At 45.2% G+C, this 22,495-nt stretch overlaps 1 protein-coding gene across 3 annotated transcripts in view; it reads left to right on the top strand.

Moving 5' to 3' along the window:
* The window catches only part of CILK1 (ciliogenesis associated kinase 1), a 59,214-nt gene extending 36,932 nt beyond the window's left edge, over window positions 1-22,282 (top strand). For all 3 annotated transcript variants that reach the window (XM_032340261.1, XM_032340260.1, XM_032340262.1), the window contains 9 exons: window positions 5,056-5,188; window positions 5,856-6,027; window positions 8,096-8,263; window positions 11,210-11,530; window positions 13,057-13,247; window positions 13,365-13,513; window positions 15,029-15,157; window positions 17,439-17,561; window positions 18,614-22,282. In XM_032340261.1, coding sequence (XP_032196152.1) covers window positions 5,056-5,188; window positions 5,856-6,027; window positions 8,096-8,263; window positions 11,210-11,530; window positions 13,057-13,247; window positions 13,365-13,513; window positions 15,029-15,157; window positions 17,439-17,561; window positions 18,614-18,768 — 1,541 coding nt within the window. In that variant the 3' untranslated portion in view covers window positions 18,769-22,282. The remainder of the gene's footprint in view (window positions 1-5,055; window positions 5,189-5,855; window positions 6,028-8,095; window positions 8,264-11,209; window positions 11,531-13,056; window positions 13,248-13,364; window positions 13,514-15,028; window positions 15,158-17,438; window positions 17,562-18,613) is intronic.
* Window positions 22,283-22,495: the final 213 nt, after the last annotated feature.

The raw sequence follows: 22,495 nt of genomic DNA, 5'->3' as shown, positions 1-22,495 counted from the left end.
TGCCAGGATGAAAGAGAAGATCCCTTTGTTACTTGACTGGCATGGGGGTGCCCTGAAATTAAGTTGAAGGTCTGTTCCTGTCTTCTGGAAGCCAAACAGTTTTGAACAGGAAGGTTCTTATCTTACTAGCACTTTGCTGTTGCATGATGTCTGAAAGAACCATCTGTATGGGTTTCTGTTGTGAATCGGAAGCCCAGAGGAAGAAGTGGGCTCATTGTGACAAGCTCCAGTGCCCACATCAGCAGAACACCTACTCACAGGTGAAGCGCGTGGCTAGCTTCCCAAGCCTTAATTCTTACATGCAAAAAATGGAGCGGTGTCTGCCTGCCCCCCTATTGAGAACATAAGAGGATCCATACTCTACTTATGACAAGGTCTCACAAGGGGCCAGCATGCCCAGCATGGCTCTAAAACTTTTATAAAATTAACACATTACATTCTGCAAAACAAGCCCTCAAGGTTTTCTTCCCATTTTCCAGATTTGGAAAGTAAGGCACAGAGAGGTTAAGTGGTTTTTCCAGACAGTGAACAGAATTGAGATTTGACTGGTCTGCACACTTAACCACTATGCTGCATTGCTTCTTATATGGAAATTATAATATTTTGTTAAAATAGACATGAAAAATAGGGGCATCTGGGTGGCTTAGTCGGTTGGCATCTGCCTTCGGCTTAGGCCGTAATCCCTGGGTTCGAGCCCCACATCAGGCTCCCTGCTCAGTGGGGAGTCTGCTTCTTCTCCCTCTGCCGGCCGCTCCCCCTGCTTGTGCACTCTCCCCTCCTTCCTTCCCTCTCTCTCTCTCTGTCAAATAAATAAATAAAATCTTTTTTAAAATAGAGATGAAAAAAAAAATGAAAAAAAAAATAAAATAGAGATGAAAAATAAATATACAGAATGTGAGGGTCTTTTATAGTTTTAATTACTAAGGAATAGAACTCATAGGTATAAGACTAATAGTAGCCAATTTAGTAATGAAAAGAGCAGAGGGCTAGATCTTCTAAAGACTTATTCCCGAATGTTTCCTAGTTATAAAGGCTTATACTCAAATACAGTATAACAAACAACATATGTCACCTGACCAATACAATTTTCATTAGTCATTTGTAAGGCTTTGTTTGCAGTTAAGTTTTTTCCTAGCCAGTGTTCCTCTGATTGTTTTGGGCCTAAAGTATGATCTATAGATCACTGACAGATACTTACACAGATACATGGTTGGGGGGGGGCGGGCGAGAATCTTCTTTCTCCTCATTTTATGAGTGTATCCGTTCTGGTGGGGTTAAAGAGGAGCTAGCAGTGAGGGAAAGGATAGAGCTTGACTAATGCAAGGAGGTGGTCAGTGCTCACGGCAGCATGATATATCGAGGAAGCAAGGTGCGAGGTCCGCAGTGTGAGAGTGACACTTGTATCATGGTACAAATCAGAGTGATGGGACAACGGTGCTAGTTCATTGAGGTGGGTGTTACAGATGGTGGCAGAGGGAGCTCGCCATGGGGCTTGGACGCTTGAGGACAAATGATTCATGATGAGGGAAAGGCCACATGCATTTGGAAATAATCATTTAGCCCAAGTAGAGGAGAAAAAGGGAGTCTAAGAGGAGAAACAGTGTCAAAGGTACTTGAGAGGACTGCAATCACAAATCAAGATTTAACCGTATGGATTGAGCGGGACAGACTAGAGTCCAACAGTAAAATGGCGCTAGTCCATTTCTGGTAGGATGGGGAATAATTAACCATCCCCACCCCCCTCACCAGCCAGTGACTCAGTTTTCCCATCTCTTCAGTCAGAAAATGATGTTTGCCATTTCTTCCTTTTCACTGGTGTGTCTTTAATGCTCTGAGTTTTTAGGAAGAGGGGCCATGGTCCCACAGTTCATAGCTTTTCAGGGTCACGGGAGTTTTCCTGCGTGCACTGACGAAAGATGACTCTCTGGTAACTGCTTCTGTCTTTGCACATTCTTAAACCAGTTCCAAGATGGGAGCATACAACCAGGCCTTCTGGGAGCTGGAGGGTGCTCTGACGAACAGAGGGTCCCAATGTGGTGACTCAGTTATACTGAGTTAGAAACTGCCCACTCTGGTGTGCGTTGATCATCTTTATCTAATTTGTCTGATACTAAGCCATCTAAACTTGTCCACATCAGAAAATTCTTTTCTTTTATTTTAAAGGCTATCCTTGACTAATACTGAATTACCATTTGAATGTGCTGATGGCCTCAAGTTTGGTTCTTACTGTAATTTAGGTTTCAGTTATTATTAATTTGGTTAGGATACTTAAGGAAGTGGTGTGAAGAAGGCCATAGGGTATATATTGGTATGATGGCAGAATAAAGAACGAAGCAATGGAGTATAGACATACTACATTTGTTTTTCTTTCCATAAACATTTCTACACAAAGGAGATACATAGGCGTGTGCACACACATACTCAGATGGCATGCCAATAGCAAAGTCTCTGTGCCTGTCTCTGGTCTAACCCACGTGGGACTCCTTTGATCTTCTCAATGCCTTGGGTTATGGAAAACAGAAGCAGCCTTTGGTGAGAAGGAAGTACTTCCTCTTGTCACTTGTGGCCCTCTTGAATATATAGGATCCCTTCTATACGTCCAGCCCCTCCTTTTTAAAAAACTATTTGTGTGGTTTTTTGTTTTTAAGATTTTTTTTAAAAGATTTTATTTATTTATTTGACAGAGATCACAAGTAGGCAGAGAGGCAGGCAGAGAGAGAGAGAGGAGGAAGCAGGTTCCCTGCCGAGCAGAGAGCTGATGTGGAGCTCGATCCCAGGACCCTGGGATCATGACCTGAGTGAAGGCAGAGGCTTTAACCCACTGAGCCACCCATGTGCCCCTATTTATTTATTTTAAAGAGAGAGTGCAGGTGGCAGGGCAGTGGCAGAGGGAGAAAGAGTCTTAAGCAGAACCCACAGTGAGCACAGAGCCCAGCACAGGGCTCAGTCTCGTGTCCCTGAGATTAGGACCTGAGCCAAAATCAAGAGTCAGGACACTCAACTGACTGTGCCAGCCAGGCACCCCGCTTCGGCCCCTTCTATGTGCTCTGTAGTTATATTTATTTTGTGCATTCTAGCCAACCATTCACCTGTAGATCCATCATTAGGCCATAATACTATCTGTTTGGAGTGTGACCTAATACCAAGCTCTGGCGATGAACAGAGGGGAGGGTCTTTTAAAAAAAAAAAAAAAAAAACGTTGCTTTCAGGGCACCTGGGTGGCTCAGTTGGTTAAGCAACTGCCTTCAGGTCAGGTCATGATCCTGGGGTCCTGGGATAGGGCTCACTGCTCAGCAGGGGTCTGCTTCTCCCTCTCCCTCTGCCTGCTGTTTCCCCTGCTTGTACTCCTGCTCTCTCTCTCTGTCAAATAAAAAACTAAAATCTTTAAAAAAACAAATGAACAAACAAGATAAGATCAGGAGGGAGACAAACCATAAGAGACTCTTAATCTCAGGAAACAAACTGAGGGTTGCTGGAGGAGGGTGGGGTGGTTGGGTTATGGACATTGGGGAGAGTATGTGCTACAGTGAGTGCTGTAAATTGTGTAAGACTGATGATTCACAGACCTGTACCCCTAAAACAAATAATACGTTATGTGTTAATAATTTTTAAAAAACCAACCAGTGTTGCTTTCCATGATACATGACCTCCAGTGCATGTTCAAGTATAACCACGTCACAGTCGCCCGCCCCTTCCTCTACAGCAGAGAGGGCTTGGGGGATTTAGTCCTTCTGGAACTCCCCCCATGTGAGGACTTCCTGCTTTGAGCCCTCAGGGTCTCCCCCACTGCTTCAGGGTCACTGCTCTTCTCACTTCTCAGTTGCTGTTTGGTGAGGCTTCCTGCCTCCTGGTCTTCTCTCTGTTGCCCCCGACAACTTGGCCAGAGTAGCTGTGTCACCATCAGCTCTTTCACATTCCCTGCATACCTGTTCAAGTCTTTGGTTCTGTCAGTAAGACTGTCTTATGAGACCACCATGCTCCCGCCATAGTCCTAGGCACTCAGAAAAAGTAGCATCATGACTTCTACCCTTAAAGTGCTCCATCTAATCAGAGAGAGATGGTCAGTGTACCTGAAAATGGCAGAGTTCTGCTCAAGTTTAGAGGGAAAAGCCTATCATGTCTATAGGGCAAGAACTGTGTCCATTTGGGTTGCTTCTGAATCCACAGTGCCTGGCCCAGAGTGGGCCCTCCGTGAACACTTAGTGGTTGGGTGAGTGAGTGAAGAAGGCTAGCGTAATTAAAATGACCTCCTGGAGGAGGAGAAACTCGATGTAGGTCTGGAAGGATATCAAAGATTGGGATTGACATAGATAAAAAGGAACAAGGGTATAACATTGGGAATAGATACAGTGAACCTGAAGGAAATGAGGAATTTTACCTGATGAGAACATACTTTATACATCCTGGTGATAAGTATTAGAAAAGTCTATCTCTAGGTAGACCGAAAGGTGTTCGAGCTTATTAAATAACTTTAGAGGAGCCATGGAAGGCTGTGTGTGTGTGTGTGTGTGTGTGTGTGTGTGTGTGGCAGTGACAAGGAAAGACAGTGTTTAAATTATCGGGAGGTGTGTGTGTGTGTGTGTGTGTGTGGCAGTGACAAGGAAAGACAGTGTTTAAATTATCGGGAGGTGAGGAAATCCAGAGAAGCTGATCAAAGAAGGCCTTCCTCGCCACAGCGAGAGAGGGAACACAAGCAGGGGGAGCGGGAAAGGGAGAGGCAGGTTTCCTGCCGAACAGGGAGCCTGATGCAGGGCTGGATCCCAGGACCCTGGGAACATGACCTGAGCCGATGGCAGAGGCTTAACCCACTGAGCTACCCAGGCGCCCCATGATGTTTTTAAAGCTGTTTTCTACGTTGGTAAAAAAGGATGATCAGTTTTTTAATTGTTTTACATTTTGGCGAATTCATCAGTGGGCAATGAAAGAAGTCCTGTGCATAGAGCCTTTGGTGTCCTTCCAGGCTACTTCTCAAGTTACAGCTATTTATGAAAAGAGAAATATAGCTGCAAAGAGTAATGCAGAAGCAAATGTGTATTGGGATTTTTCTCTCTACAGGTTTCTTCCATCGGGACTTAAAGCCTGAGAACCTCCTCTGCATGGGCCCGGAACTTGTGAAAATTGCAGACTTCGGGTTGGCCCGAGAAATCCGATCCAGACCCCCATACACAGACTATGTATCTACCAGATGGTAAGCCCTCTTTCTTCCAAGTTACTTAACTGCACTTCTTTTAAAATACACCATTATACTGAGAATAACATTAATGTCACAAATAAGTAACTTTTTACTGAGAGCAACAGTGCAGTTTGAAACACATATTTGTAGGTATCTTGGCATTGTACCAGGTTTAAAAGCTTGGGCTGTAAATCCTTTTTACAAGGAGGCCTGTGACGCTTTTCCATGATATTAATATTTTATATACAGCCCTTACTGAAGATCATTTCCTAAAAGAGTTGTGTAGAAAGTTCTCCAAAGACCTGTCTAAAAAGCCAGCTAACGACTATTGCTAAAACTTTGAGACCGGAAGCATTTAAGCAGTTGGCCATGACCAAGAAGTAGCCTGCAGACAAGTTTATGTTCTCTCTTTCTCCTGTTCTTTTCCTCACTCTCACTCTGTGTTTCTCAAGGGTGCCGTACAGAAGAGTCCTGCAGAGAAATGCTCAGTAGGAAAAACCATGAAATAGAGAAGCACTACTTTATGACAGCAGCCCCGACAATGGCCAAGCTGTCCTAAGTCCACCTACCCCACGGAACTAGATAGCAATTAGAAATAGAGAAGATCTCTCCCTGAGAATAGATGGTAGTATTTCATTGAACTGTAGCCGCACTAACTGGCAGTGCATCTTTGGCCCTCCAGGTACCGGGCTCCGGAAGTGCTCCTGAGGTCTACCAGCTACAGCTCCCCCATTGACATCTGGGCCGTGGGCTGCATCATGGCGGAAGTGTACACCCTCAGGCCACTCTTCCCTGGGGCCAGTGAAATTGACACCATCTTCAAAATCTGCCAGCTGCTGGGGACACCGAAAAAGGTAATGATCCTGAATGAAAGCCTGGGGGCTGAAGCCAGCAGCTGCCCCTCCCCACACCCTTGGTTCCTGTCCTGCACCCACACAGCCCTAGCCCTGTGGATCACCTGCTGGTCCTACAGTCTTTCTCTTGACCTCAGTGGCCCTTCCTTGCCCTTTCCGCTGACGTGGCAGCCTCTGTCCGTCCTGCTCTTCACCTTAAGTACACGTGTTACGGCTCCCTCTGCTCCTCTCTCGGCCACCCCACCTCCCTCACTGGGCTTTCTATCCTCCTGGCTACAACTCCTGCAGCCCTTCCCAAGTCTCCTAACTGAAACCTTCCTTGGGCCTGTGATCACATGCTTAGACCACCTGTGAGATTTTCTCCCGACATCCTCACCGTCACCTTGGACTTGACACCTGACATGGATTGTGATTTGCTGACCCCCCACCTAGCTTCCTTCCTCCATTCCCCGTTCCTGTCCACCTAGCACCAGAATCCCAGCACCCCAGTCTTGAGGCTCAATTTCAGTGTTACCCTTCCCACCCCCCACCCCCCCCCATACCCTCCTTCACTGGCCACAAATCCTGTAGAACTCCAGCCACCGGTGACCCTCCTGCTATGTCTGGGGCATCTTCTCAGTCCAGCTGCCCTCAAGTTCTGTCCCCAGCTTATCTTTCACTCTGCAGCCAGATTCCCCCAGCCAAACAGCAGCCCTGGTACTGCCTTCCCTGTGAAAAATACCCATTGAGTGCCCACACCACAGCCTGCTTCTCCCTGCCCTGCGCACGCGAGCTCCGCTCCTCTGCCTGAATGTCTCATGTGACTGAATTCCACTCTTTCCAAGGTCCCTTAATAATTTACGTCCCTGCTGCTGCTCTAATCTCCTCTCCTTTTCAGCTGTGCTTTAGGTTAATAATATCATTATCATTGGACATGTCTGTGCCCTGGACCATGGGCTTGTGTTTATTGGTGTTCATTTTCTAGGTCCTAGCACCATTGCTTATACAAACCAGACCCTCAGAACATTTTTAGATCATTTGAATAAATTATGAGTGCTACCTCCTCAAGATTTTCCAGTCTCTTGCTGGATATCTTTGCCTCCTCTGGTTAACTTTCTTGCAACCCTCATCATTTTTTTCTCTGTATTACTGTGTTTTAAAATAAATGCCTTTTTTTCTCTTTTTGGACTGTAACACCAAATCCTGGATTATTTTTGGATACCCAGCAACACTAAGCATATAATAAGCCCTCAATAACCATCTAAATGAATAAATAACATAAGCTATACATAATGCCACTTTACCTTAAAAGATAAAATTATACCAGAATGTGTTTTGTTTAAAAAAAAAAAAAATGCGGGGTGGGGGGGAACCTTAAAGATTATTTGCTCATCGTTTTGCATCATCACCTCCAGAATTTAGTGGGAATGATGCATGAAGCAGTGGAGAGCTTGAGACTGAGGGGAACAGCTTTCTTTCCTGCTGGACTTCGCAGCATGGTTATTTTCAGTTATCAAGATGGGTTTATTGTTGGGACCTGGGTGGCTCAGTGGGTTAAGTATCTGCATTCCACTCAAGTCATGATCCCAGAGTCCAAGGTGTGCTCCTTGCTCCGTGGGGAACCTGTTTCTCCCTCTGCCTGCCTCCCCCTGCTTGTGATTTCTTTCTGTCAAATAAATAAAATCTTTTTTTAAAAAAAAGGTAGGAATATTACAATATATAGGGTAACACAAATTTATTTAACTGGAAACAAGGTGTCTTCTTTTCTTCCCCAATACAGTTTCTCAGTAGTTTCTTAAAACCTCTGTCTCGTAGAACACAATTGGGAAAACACTCATTTGAACAATCAATTGAATGCTTATAAAAGCAGTTGGTGGCAAATTCACTGTGTTTCCCACTGTTCCGCCACATTCACGTTCTTTGCCGTCCCTCCATTAGCATCTTCTGTGTTTCGTCAGACGCAGTGCGGCACCGTGAGTACGAGCGTGGTAATGATGTGATTGCTTTTCCGGTAGGGGCACGTGGGCTGGAATAGAAACGATCAGAACAAGTTGGCTAAGCAAGATCTTCTGTCTCGTCCTTCTTTCAGACCGACTGGCCTGAAGGCTACCAACTTTCAAGTGCAATGAACTTCCGCTGGCCCCAGTGTGTACCCAATAACTTAAAGACCCTGATTCCAAATGCTAGCAGTGAAGCCATTCAGCTCCTGAGAGACATGCTCCAGTGGGATCCCAAGAAACGGCCAACAGCTAGTCAGGTTTCCTTCCATTTCCTTCTGATCGATGCATTTCTTGTGAAGTTCATATCTGACTCCGGATAATTCCTATAAACCTCATAGGAAGTATCTTACGTGGTATTATGGGTGAAAACCAGTATCAGATGCCACTAATGGTATATTATATATAAAACCAAAATAGTTTGAAACTCACTGTATACAGTTAAAGGTTTAAACAATACAGTTGCTTTGGAAATTGGCATACAGGTTCCTATCACCACGTACGAGGAAGAGAAAATAAGCAAATATATCTGCCTGTCTTTGGAGAAAGTTTTCAAAGATAATTCTCTAAGTTAAGACTACATAGCAGTTTGCTTATAAGGCATTATGGGTTGTCAAAAGGGAATTTGAAAATATCTTGTGAAATCCAACTCCCTCATTTTACAGCTGGCACAGAGAGGGCGACAGACAAGGTAGAGCTAGGATGATAAGCATCGTTAATATTTGATAGCACTTAACAGTTTGTAGATGCTTTAGTGTGTTCTTACATGATATTAACCCTATGAAGGTTCTGTGAACTCAGGGGTAGTGTTTTCCCCCTGTGAGAAAACTGAATCTCAGAAAGTTGAAGCGATCTCCCCTAATCATTCATCCAGCAACTAGTACAGATAGTGCCCCGGACTGCAGTTCAGTGACACGGATTGTGGGTCTCCTGCTTCATACATTTTTTTTTCTCAACCTGCCCTCCCCTAAGGCCAGTTGAACTTAGATGATAAAACACCCTTGTGCCTCTTGCAAGCCTCCCTCTGTAGTGTGTCTGGCTCCTTCCCAGCAGCCCCTCAACCATGGTGGTTACGCGGCTCAGAATGACAAAGGTGACCAGTTCTAATCAGAGATGATGATTCAGCTAAACAGAAGTGATGGGGGCCATTTGAAGATAGGGCCAATGTGATGTTAGAATTTGTGAGAACCAGAGAGACCATAGTTGGAGGTTAAGGAATTATAAGGAGAAGCAGCTTTCCAAAGGCTCAGAGGAGAAAGAGCCATAATTCGGTACCATAAGACTCCGGGTGGCCAGGGTTGGAAAGCCCACAGAAGTGCACTGTTGGGGGGGATGAAATTCATAAATATCCTGAGGGCAGGAGAAACGCTTTCTGATGAACCCAGTTTTTTAAAGGTTGTACCCAAGAGATGAAAAAAATAAAATCTGTAGCAAGGAACCAAGAGAACAATGTGTATTTTTAAGAATAGTGTCAGAAAAGCTAAAAACGGTCCCAGATCAGTTTGCAGAAGTGCCTGGAACTACAGAGACTTCTCAAATTAGATGCCAGGGTCCAAAACCAGTACCAGAGTCTCCATGTTATTGGCCTCTGCGTCTACACTTACATATAATCATTACAGATGTTTATAACAGAGCTATTAAGAAAGGTTCTGTTCTGTTTGGTGATTTCCATTCAAAAAGACTAGGGAATACAGAGACTATTTCAGAAAGAATCGTAAACCCCAGCCCTTCAAGATTTATCCCCTGACTGTCCGGAAAACTGGATTGCTCAGAACAACTACCAAGGCTTGCCCGTTGTTGATAGGCAGGGTTTCCCTGTATCCTGCATCACATTCTTGGCATTCCTGGGGTTAAAGACCTGCTCATTTTACACTTGCCTCTTCGGAGCCTTCCAGGATTATTGTGTTTGGCTCTCTCAGCTTTATATTACTTTTTTTTCTTTTTATGGACTGAGGAAATTGGCTCTGAAAGGTGAAATACTACATTTAAGACACATAGCAGGGGCGCCTGGGTGGCTCGGTTGGTTACGCGTCTGACTCTTAATTGGCTCAGGTCATGATCTCAGGGCTGTGAGATCCAGCCCCACATTGGCTCACGCTCAGTGAGGAGTCTGCTCGAGATTCTCCCGTTCCCTCTCCCCTGTCCCTGCCCCCCCACAAAAAGATACATAGCAAATAAGTTACAAAACCAGCATCTGACTGGCTATTATATAAGACTGATGAATCATAGACCTGTACCTCTGAAACCAGTAATACACTGTGATTTAATTAATTGAATTTAAGTTTAAATTTAAATAAATAATAAATTAATACATACCACAAATTGCGATTTGCCAGCATGGACCAATATTTCTATGGCTCCATGATACAACGCATATTAATTTATTTAAATTAAATTTATTTATTTACATTAAATTAAATTGGGACGCCTGGGTGGCTCAGTTGGTTGAGCAGCTGCCTTCGGCTCAGGTCATGATCCCGGCATCCTGGGATCGAGTCCCACATCGGGCTCCTTGCTCGGCAGGGAGCCTGCTTCTCCCTCTGCCTCTGCCTGCCATTCTGTCTGCCTGTGCTTGCTCTCTCTCCCTCTCTCCCTCTGATAAATAAATAAAATCTTTTTTAAAAAATTAATTAATTAATTAATTAAATTAATTTATTTAAATATCCTTTAACTCTTTTGTTTTTTTTTAAGATTTTATTTATTTATTTGACAGAGAGAGAGAGAGATCACAGTAGACAGAGGCAGGCAGAGAGAGAGAGAGGGAAGCAGGCTCCCCGCCAAGCAGAGAGCCCGATGCGGGGCTCCATCCCAGGACCCTGAGATCATGACCGGAGCCGAAGGCAGCGGCTTAACCCACTGAGCCCCCCAGGCACCCTCCTTTAACTCTTTTAGTGAGGTCTATTATATTAAATGGAAGTTTCAAAGGAAAAAAAAAAAGCATCTGTGTTGAGCGAGATATTTTCAGAAGTAGCAAAAGTAATAGCAGTGTAACTGGCTGCTTTATCCAAATAATTTTAAGTGTATAAACTTTGTATTTTAGATAAGGAAAATCATAAAGAGTATCACTCTTTCAGTGCTGTTTTCTCGTTGGTTTAGGCTAAGAAACTGTAGTAAGCTGGTCCCATGAAATGTAGCTCAGTGAGCCTGATGGTCGTAACCTTCCTGGCTAGACTTTTCTCCTACAGCAGCCCTCTGTGTTACTGCAGGCGCTTCGATATCCCTACTTCCAGATTGGGCATCCACTGGGCAGCAACACACAGAGCCTTCAAGATTCAGGAAAAGCACAGAAGGATGTCCTGGAAAAGGCAGGCGCAGCTCCTCACATCAAGCCGGTCCCCCCCGCCCAGCCCCCAACCAAGCCACACCCACGGATTTCCTCAAGGCAGCATCAAGCCAGCCAGCCCCCTCAGCCTCTCACGTATTCCTGCAAAGCAGAGGCGTCCAGGACAGATCACCTGAACCATCTTCCAGAGGACAAGCCAAGCCCCTTGCTCTTCCCATCCCTCCATAGCAAGAATGCGCAGTCGGTAAGCAGTGAAGGTTTGCTAGGACGCCTCGTCTTGCCTGTCTGTACCTCTTCTGACCCCACCTATGGTGTGAAAGATTTCCTTTTTTCAGCCTATAAAGTCTAATTACAAGGACGGTTTATTGCAATAAATGTATCTTTGCAATATCACGGAATAATGAAAGGAGCTTTGGTCTTGGAGTTGAAGGTCTAAATTCAGGTTCCGGCTGTGCCTGTTAACAGCGGGGTTGGCGGCGGGCAGCTGTGGTGCGGCGGTTCAGAGCTCCCCATTGTGAACATGTTTTGAAAAATCACAAAGTGCTGTAACGAAATGTATAGGTGGTCATTCCTATTAATGCTGTCGACAACTGCTGTTAAAACTAGGCTGTCGATTGAGCCCAGATCGTTCTCCTTCTCTGGGACTGGTGCGCAAAAGGAAGGAAGGAGTGCTAGACTCAATAACCTCATCGGGGCATCTAGTTACCAGTAGGTTTGTGGTGCTGTCTGAGAGCCTGATTTTCTGACAACTTTATGCAGAAGCAGAATTCTTTCTGTCGACAAGTATTCATTCACTGATGCCGGCTCCCGACCCGCACTGAGCTGCCCTGTGAGGTTACCGGAGTGCTATCTTTAGACTGTTTGCTGGGCCCCCGCCCACAACTTTGGAAGCAGTGTGTATTTGGAAATTTCCTACTATAGCTAATTCTGTAATTAAATAGTATCCAGATCTACTAAGAAGGCAAAGAAAGCATGTTTGCAGTGTTTTCGGTAAATGAGCAGGATGACTGATGTCTGAGCTGTATTCTCTTGCATCTCTGTTTACGACAGAGTAAAGCCTGTTAATGTCTTCAGGGATGAGGCCCGGATGACAGCCTAGCTATCCTCCCCATACGTGAGCAGTACCTTAGACTTCTTTTTAGGGGCGCCAGGGTGATGCCGTCAGTTAAGCGTTTAGAGTCAGTTTGGCTCAGGTCATGATCTTGTGGTCGTGAGACTGAGCCTTGTAGCAGGCTCCTCAGTGTGGAGTCTGTTAATGCTCTCTCTCCCTCTCCTTCTGTCCCTTCCCTGTCTCTCTCTCTCTCAAAAATACATCTATTTTATTTATTTATTTATTTATTTGACAGACAGAGATCACAAGTAGGCAGAGAGGCAAGCACAGAGAGAGAGAGAGGAGGAAGCAAGCTCCCTGCTAAGCAGAGACCCTGATGCAGGGCTTCATCCCAGGACTCTGGGATCATGACCCAAGCCGAAGGCAGAGGCTTTAACCCACTGAGCCACCCAGGTGCCCCTAAATCTATTTTTTAAAAATGTCTTTGTAAAAATCCTTATCTCATACACCTGAATGTCCCCGTAGGATGCCAGTGGGTGGGATGCACACAGAGAGGTGAAAGACAGAGGCCCAGGAATGTGCTTCCCACGGTGGCGTGTGGGGAATGATACGCCCCTGTCCTCCTTTTCATCAATGAAGAAGTGTGGAATGGGCATTACTCATGGGTGAGCTCCATTAATGCCAAGTATCGCTTTGTCCCCCACTCCTCGGGTGCACAGAAAATGCTAGTTGGCCTGGAACACAAAAACGGGGAGATCAAGCCCAAGAGTCGGAGAAGGTGGGGTCTTGTATCCCGGGCGACAAAGGATTGTGACGACTGGGCTGACTTGGATGACTTGGATTTCAGTCCGTCCCTCCCCAGGACTGACCTGAAAAACAAGAAGAGACAGAGCGAGGAGGCTCTCTGCAGGCAAGTGTGCGCCTCGGCTCAGGACACAGATTGAGTCTGGGGTTTTTGAATCGGTCTGCGCCTCTCTGATGGTGCTTCCCATCTCATGCTGATCCAAGCCACGTTCCCTTGCTTCAGATTTGAGAGTGTTCTGGACCTGAAGCCCTCCGAGCCTATCAGTACAGGCAGCAGCGCCCCTACCCAGACCTCCTATCAGAGGCGAGACACACCAACCCTGAGGTCCGCGGCCAAGCAGCACTACCTGAAGCACTCGCGATACTTGCCTGGTAATAGAAATGCTTGCCTTTACTTTCCTCCTCGATAAGAAATCATTTCCCTGGAATCATGTATTCACAGAGATTCCATTCTGGAAGGCAAGCGCCCCTGGCTTCTAGAACTTCAGAACTGGCAGGAACATCATAGAAATGTATGATGTAAGCCCCTGTGCAGCCTATTTTCTAATGCTGGGAGCCAGACCCTAAACAAATAGACAGCCAGTAGATCCAGTGGTGGTAGAAGGCGGGGAGAAGATGCCACTGTAGACAGAGGACACAGGAAGGGCCTCTCTGAGTGCATGACTCCTGTCTGGGCCCCCAAAGAATGGGGAGGAACAAATGAGCAGAACAAAGGCAGGGGAAGAAGCAGAGGAGAGTCTGGAAGGAAGGCAGGGGCTTGGCTTGTGAGGGGAAGGGCAGAGGGGCCGGCGTGACCCGAGCGTGGTAAGACGGTGATACACGTCCAGGAGGCATCTTTGGGGGTCTCATGAGACATTTGGAATTCATTTTACAAGTAGCAAGAAGCTGTCAAAGGTTTTTAACTGGAGAGCACACTGGGTTCACGTTCATCTGCGTGTTGAGTGGCTGAGGGCAGGCTGTAGTTCTCGTGCAGGTAAGGGGAGTGCTGGCTCAGGCTGGGGCTGCGGGGCCCAGGGGAAACATGGGAACAGCAGGCCCCGCTGGTGGGTTGACTCCTCGCCTCTTGGTTGGCCTCCCAGGATGACCTGGAAGAAGAGAGAGCAGGTGACGGTACAGCAGTGGTTCGGGTGTCAGGACAGAGACACACTGTGTCCTCTGGTCCAAACTCCAGTGGCCACAGGCCAAAGAGAGCAGGAAGGGAATTACAGTTATTTCTTTTTGGCTCTAGAAGAGGAAGGAGGATAAAGGATGAATTAAGTCTTTCAGTTCTGAAAACCATCTGCAGTGTTTGACATAAATGGGAAAGTGGGCGGTCTAGTGGGTGGTTTGGCTTGAGTTTGAGGTGATTGATTAAGGTCAAGGCAGCCTTGGGTCTAACGGAGTCTGAGGGTTCCCCAGTGCTGACCCTAGTCACCAGCACTAGATGGCGCTAACGGTCCAGGTCAGGTGAGAAGAGGGATCTGGGGGACAGAATGCAGAGAAGAGAGCAAGGAGCTGCAGAGCTGGGGGGGTGGGGAAGGGGGACCAAGAGGAACTTGGGAAGGTGATGGACAGGTAGTGGCCCATGCAGGGGTACAGATGGGAATGACCAGGAGCACTGACACCCAGGAAATAGCACCAGAAGACATGAGACAGACCTGTTGGGAGGAGTTTAGGGAGACCTCTTTCAGGCTGCCCATCAGTGAGTCAGCCTGCTAAATCCCAGGACACCATATTTCCTTCTTTCCTCAGCAGTCTATGGACAACCTCAGGGCCAATGTAAATACATTACATTCCTACAACATAGGAAGTTCAGACAAATTGAGTTCTGTGATGAGGTTACCACTGGAATCTGGCTCAACATGAAATAATGTATTTTGCATATGAAAATCATTTCTTGCCCACTAGGAATAAATATAAGAAACGGCATACTTCCAAATCCAGGCAAGGATTTTGTTCCATCTAATCCGTGGTCGAGTTCTGGTTTGTCCGGAAAATCTTCAGGAACAGTATCTGTAATCAGCAAAATAAATTCAGGTGAGTAGTGATTATTAACTCCGAAATGACAAGAGGCAGATTCTCTGGATACAGCAAGGCCGGTCCAGAGAGACAGGCTATGGAAATGAGAGGGTTTTCTGGGGTGGAAACCAAGGGCCCCTTTTTCAGGCCACGCTCCTGTCTCTTTCTTGGCAGCAGGCTCTGGGGACCCAGCCAGCTGCCCTGGGTCTGCCCCCAGGCATAGCTGGGGAGTTAGGCATCTCTGACTTCCAAGGCCCCGCCCTGCTGGACACCCAGCTTAGCTCCACCTGCCGTGCTCCAGCTCGCCCCTCTCTCTGATGACCCAGCCTTAGCTCAGAGAATTGGAAAAACCTCTTCTGGACAGCTCAGAGGGCCGTCCCCACTTTTTTGTGTTGTTCTCAGTCCCACTTCTTCTAAATGACTAAGGGAATTTCCTAAGCCTTCCAGGCAGGCTAACCCCATTCCCAGCAGGCCTGTTCCCTGCGCCACTTTCCCTCACACAGGCAGCCCCTGTCATGCATTGCTTCCCTTCCACATTGCCAAGCAAACATCTGGGCTTCAATTCTTCCTGCTTTATCCATGACACATCCATTTATTTTGAGAAATACAAAAAAGAGGGAAATGAGGTATCAATACCCATGTACCCACCCCAGCTCAAGGAGTCAAACTTTGCAAGTACACATGAAGCCCACCGTCTAGGCCCTCCTACCCATTCCCTCTTTCCCCTCTCCTTCCCCCGACCCCTACCTAATTTGGTGTTTATTACTTCTGTGCATTTTTTCAAAGATTCATGAACCACATAGTATTTTTTACATGTTCAAAAATTAACACAAACGTAATTCTGGATCTTCACTCGTTTTAGTAATTCTATTATGATCTAGCAATTACACAGAGGTGTAAGACCCATCAGAGTGTATGTTATAAAACCTATATAACTTATGACACCACATCACCCCCTAATTTATGACTTTTACTGGACTGTAATGTATTTATCCTTCTCTCCTTGGTGAGCATGGAAGTTGTGAACCATCTTTGCTATAGAAGGAGCGCTGAAATGAACCTGGGCGTACCCTCTTGTCGCGCACCTGCGTGAAGGTTTCTCTGGGGTTGATGTAAACAGGTTAAAGGGTGTGCTCATCTTTGACTTTACAGATGTTGCCCAATTGCTCTCCAGCAGGGTCTGGGAGTGGTGCTGCATCCTTGATGCCACTTGGTACTGTCGCGATTGCAAACTGTATGCTGGTCTAATGGGTGTGAGATGGCCTCTTGTGGTGGCTTAAGCTTGCATGTCCTGTGTACTAATGAGGTGGAGCATCTTCTCTCGTGGTCATGGACTGTACGTTCTTTCCCTTTTGTGACTTAACCTGTTCAGATTCTCTCATTTTTTGTATGTACCTATTCACCAAAAATGCAAAATGTCCTCTAGCACAACGCAGCTCCTCACCCAGGCATTGTCACTCTGCCACACATTCTCCCCCCAATCCCTGGATATAACTTCCATTTGTATAATGGCCCATGATAACATTTGTCATCATTCCGTGTGTACCTGAAGTCTTATATATGCTCGTAGATCTCTGTTCATCCATCCAATATGTATTGATCACTGCTACATATAAGGCATCCCATTAACCTCCTAGAACACTGGGTCCCCATACAGTTCCAGCCCTTAAAGCACTCTCACTCTGAAAGGGTCATAAAAAATGAATATATTTAATATACATCATTAATTTTTCTGATTATGGGGCAAGAGTATTTAGCGTAGACTTACTTGACATAACTAAATAGTTAGATCTTAACTATTCAGTTAACTAGTTAACTACTAAATAGTTAAGTAGACTTACTTGTCATAACTAAATAGTTAAGATCGCCTGTCTGCATGCCATTCCGTAAGAGAGTGGTTTGTGGATTATGGTTTAGCCAGATTCTATGATTTGTACATACTGACCTGGAAGGATAACTCTTCTCTGTTTTGGAGGGGAAAAAGCAGATTTCAGAATGGGCTAAACACATTATTCCAAAAAAGAAAGAAAACCATACCTTTCCCTTTTCTTGAATGAACCAAGCATCTGGGCTCCATTCGGGCACAGGCTACAAGAGCGGCCCTGTCTTTGCTGCCCCTCTTCCCCGTCTTTCCACAGTGTGGTGTGGAGGAATGCTCTGCTCGCAATTCACTGTTCTTACCCTATTTCTCCCCTAAAAGTAGACACCCAATTCTTTATTGTTCCACACCTGTGTGATCCTGTTGTGTTATGTGCACATGGGGTCTTCATAGTAATGAGCTTTTGCTTTTGTACATCAGTTGGTTCCGGTTCTACGAGTTCTAGTGGACTGACTGGAAACTATATCCCGTCCTTCCTGAAAAAAGAAGTTGGTTCTGCTGTGCAGAGGGTACACTTGGCTCCTATTCCAGACCCTTCTCCAGGTGAGTCCTATTTGGGGTTATTCATGAAGCCGTTCATCCAATGGTTATCGACTCATGGCTTTGTGCCAGGCATGTTGTAAGCCGAGGACCCACCAGGGCAGGGTAGATGCTCGCCAGCGCTGAGGAGAAAAACGAGGTAGGCAGGATATAGGGAATGTGGGGGTTGGAGTGTGCATGTTTAAAGAGGGTGCCAAACCCTAAGAGACTCAATCTCAGGAAACAAACAGGGTTGCTGGAGGGGAGAGGGGATGAGAGGAATGGGGAGGCTGGGTGATGGACACTGGGGAGTGTATGCGTTGTGGTGAGAGCTGGGTGCTGTGTAAACTGATGAATCACAGACCTGTACCCCTGAAACAGATACTACATTATATGTTAATTTAAAAAGAATAATAATTTACCAAAAAAAAAATAAAAGAGGGTGGCCAAAGAAGACCTCACCACCAAGGAGCTATTGAGTGACGGTATGTGAAGGAGGTGAGCGGGCTAGCCGTGCCGTGTGGGTGACCCCCAGCCCCTGGTTCCTAGCACGTGAGAGGTGGGCGTGTTCCCGGAAGAGCCCGGAGGCAGGTGGCAGGGGCGGAGTGGGCGGGGCCGCCGTCAGCGTGCTGTCCCTGTGTGTGAGGGACCCGGCAGGCACCGGAGGGTCTGGGGCAGAGGTGTGAGGTGATCTGACGCACATCTTGGAGGCGGGGAGCACGGTTGGCAGCGGGGAAAGTGGCTGTTGCAGTCATCGCGGCGGGGAATCGCAGGCCCGGCTGCTGAGAGCGGAGCCGGGCCAGATTCTGAGTCTGTTTGGAAAGGAGAGCCAGTGGCATTTGCTGACCAATGACACGTGGGCTGGGAAAAAAGAGGAGTCAGGAATGACACCTGTGTTTTTAGTCTGACAGCAATAGAATGGAGCTGTCCTTCACCCGGAGAGGGAAGACTGTGAGTCGCCCACCAGTGCTTCTCTTGAACTCCCATTTTCCGATATTTTTGTCACCAAGATGCATTTGTTTGCTGTGTTTGCGGGAGTCCCGTATCAATCCGACCCACCTTCCTTTTAATTGCAGGCTATTCTTCCCTGAAGGCCGTGAGACCTCATCCCGGGCGACCTTTCTTCCACACCCAGCCTAGAAGCACTCCCGGGCTGATGCCACGGCCTCCGGCTGCACAGCCCGTGCACGGCCGGACCGACTGGGTTTCCAAGTACGCGTCTCGGCGATGACCGGCGAAGCTTCTGGGCGTGGGGGAAAGCAAGACACGGTCCCTCGGCCATCTGGTTGGTGTTCTGCCAACAAGAAACTGGCGACGGTGTGAAAGCAAACAAACACTTTATAGTTATTCTTCTGAACTAAGACATTTCAATATTCTTTTTAAGATTTTTTTTTAAAATATTGATTTGAATGCAATACCCTTTTTTTGTACAAAATTATTTTATTCTAAAACTGGGTCCCATTATTTTCTTAAGCAGCAGCATTTTGTATATATGGATTATGTTCTAGCATTTTATACAGTCAACTTTGTAACGAACTTTTTAAAAATTAATTGATTTTCCTTTGGGGTTCCAGATAATATTTTATACAGATTTTTAAAAATGTAATAATATTGATGCAGTATTGCAGCAGGGGTGCAATTGGAGGCTACATGATAGAGGGTTACTGACTCACCGCGTGCAGAGATTTGTGAAGTGGTTAAATTTTAAATGTGGCACACTGGTACATCGGCTTTCTTGGACCAGCCTCAGCGCTAGATAAATGATCTTCTGCTTTTCTCAATATCAGCTTATTGGTTTGACTCTGTGACACCACTGTGCTGTTCTAAAAATACTATTATGCAATGAATTTTGCAGCTGAAAGGACTCCAAGTAAATAGTTTTTTGAAGTTTTTACAACCCTTTTTGGTGGTTGGAGGTATGCAAGGTGGTTGGAGAGATGGTTTTATCACGTTAGGCCATCCCATTCTATTTTCTCCCATTTTTTTATGTTTCTTCCATTTTTGAAATCCAATTGTATAAGTACCCCCAAAAAGGAAGCTTTTCAAGCCAACGGGTCTTTCACTCAAAGGTCAACACAGTCCATTAAACTTATATTCCTATCAAGATGCATGACCAAAAAGCTAAGTTTCAAAGCAGCAGAAGATTTTTTTATTGTAATAACTGATCAACTCTTGAATTCGGTCCAGTTCTCCAGGCCTGGCTAGGAACAGACAATGAAGAATCTTCTGTCCTAGCCACATTCACAGGGCACTTTGGGGAGCAGGAAGGATTCATGGCCAAGGTTCTGCTGACCTGGGACATCCCGGCTACCATGATGGTGGTGTCAGTAATGTGCCACACTTGAACTCGTAACCCTTGTGTAGTTTCTTCACACAGTGGGAACTCTATAATTTGTTGGACAGAGGCTATTCCATTGAGAGGAATGTTTACAGCAATTTTGAAAACGACAAAGCTAGTTTGGAGACAGAAAAAGAAAAAAGGTCCACTCTTCGTCCATCTCTGTAGGCCCATCTGGCCCCGCCTGTGGTTTACCTGAAAGGCAGGAGGGAAGGTCTCCGCCAGTGGACATAATACAAGCTCAATAGCGCATTGACTCACATTCTCCCAGGCCCTAAGCTACTCTCATTTGGTTCCAGGTTCCCGGATCTAGCAGGTTGAGCCATGTGAAATTATCTGTCATTTCTGTAGGTTAAAATGACAGATAAAACAGAATGTCAGCACTTGGACACAATTTAACCCAATCCATGGGTAAATGATTGCTTTGATGCATTCGTAGTGTGTTAGAGCCTGAGCAAATTGCCAGGGCTCCCATAGGGCCCTCATCTAAATCAGGGAGTAATTTCTGCTTTGGGGAATCTGGCGCAATAATGCACTTGACCAAGCACTATGATCCCTAGGGGCGTGAGAAAAGCACATAATGGATGTGGATTTGATAGGGAATATTTTCTGTTAACAAACTGGCAGCAAATCTTCAGAAAACAAATATGTATATGTAAGCACAACTTGAAGCTGAGTTCACTTCTGTATTATATTCTCAACTCATTATCTAAAGCAGGAGAAAATGTGTTTTCAGAGATGAGTCCTTTACTGCGATTACTATTTATTTTCCCTTTCTGTATTATGTATAAAAAGTAAGTTAATCTGTAACCTTGCCCAGCTTGCTGGAAAGCTGGTTTTAAATTGTAAATACCTCCTAGAGAAGCGAATGGATTGTGAAAACCATATTCTTGGCACTCTAGCTTATGTTAAGGTCATGACATTTTTTTAAATGGAAAAACCCAGTCACCTGGTTATTATGCATTATAGAATTGTTTCTGTAATGCTTTTTTGGGCCCACATTCAGAAAATATTTCCGTTTTCTTCCTCTTACTTTTTGCTTTATTTATGAGTAAACAAGTTCCCTTAGGATGCCAAACACGATTATGAGAAGCTGATGTGCAGTCGAGAAAACTAGAAGACTGAAAAAACAATGTAAATTCTAAAGAACCAGCAAAATCCTGGAAAGTTCTTTTTTTTCCCCCCATAAAGGGTAAATGGCAAATGTGTATACACGCTGTTTACTATAGAAGGGAATCGTGACCATTTTTTGTTACGTGAAAAATTAAATGATACCTGGTGTGTATATCTTTTAGTTAGTAGGGAATTATAAGATGTACTATAAGACACCAAGAGGAATGAGGAGTTTCACCGTACCTATCCATGACTATACCTCATTTCCAGGCAGAAAGCTTTTCAGGACGTCGGGAAATGGTCCAGGGATGGCTCTCTTTCCACACCCAAAGGTCCGGTGATAAGTGGTGTGCCGGGGGGTATGTGTGCAAACCACAAGGCAAGCCGCATGGGCATAAAAGCTACTCTTGGTGTGACTGTTCATCTTACAATAAAATTCCATTGATTACTAAACACTCGCCCAGCTCATGTATGATAGGATTTAAGGAGGAAGAAAATTGATTTTCAAACCATTATTTTAGACACCTCATAGATAGGCTCAAGGACTGTATATATCTAACTGACACTGTATCATCTTTTGATATTATCAGAAGTTGAATACAATGAAGGTAATGCCCAAGAACAAATAAGGATAGTACTGGGGCTCACAGGCACCATCTTTGCTCATGAAGTAGCGTTTCCCTACCATCAAGCCATTGTTTTGTGCCATTTTGGAGGAAAAGGACGCAGGCTGTACGTTTCAGCTCAGTGTATGACCAAAAGCAATATGTTTATAAGAGAATGTTGGACATGCTAATTATTTTATGTCATTTAAAGCATACTGTAGCAACGTGTTTGTTTAATATATGTGCTTAATTTTTAGAATTATTTTTACAATTTCCAACCAAAGTACTGTATTTTATATAACTTATTGTGAGGACCCTCTCATGGAAACCATTAAGAAGACAACCTGGAGGCAAGCATCCCATCGATCTGTATTACCAATTTCTTAGAGACACTGAGCTAATGTGAATTTTCAAATAACCCGAACAGTCTTCTGATCTCAGATGTCTTTGTACTGATAGCCGTGTAGTCACCAGATTTGATTACAAGGGAATAACTGAGAATATATTTATTTAAAAAGCAAATAGTCATCACGATGAGAATAGAGGAGGAGAGAAAACCACTGACACAAGCCCTTTCTGAAATAAAACATTGCGTTTTGAATAGTTTGTCCTAAGTTGTTTAAAAACGTTAACTTTATGTAAGGAAAATTCTGCTCCAAATAAAGTTACAGTTAAAGAAAGAGAAATGATCTGAGTGTTCTGTTTTTATTCTCAGTGTTCTTCCATCAGAAGATAACAGTAGGGCCCCTGGCAGGCTCGGTTGGTAGAGCACTCCACTCCTGATCTCAGGGTTGTGAGTTCAAGCCCCATGTTGGATCTTTCACAAGAAGAAGATAACATTAGTATTTCCTAATGGCGGTTTTTGCTATTTTATAACTTCTTAATCCTTAGTACAGTGTTAC

The sequence above is a fragment of the Mustela erminea genome, chromosome 4 (assembly GCF_009829155.1).
Source record: "Mustela erminea isolate mMusErm1 chromosome 4, mMusErm1.Pri, whole genome shotgun sequence".
In the NCBI taxonomy this organism is placed as follows: domain Eukaryota; kingdom Metazoa; phylum Chordata; class Mammalia; order Carnivora; family Mustelidae; genus Mustela; species Mustela erminea.
This window is presented reverse-complemented; position numbering and strand designations above follow the sequence as displayed.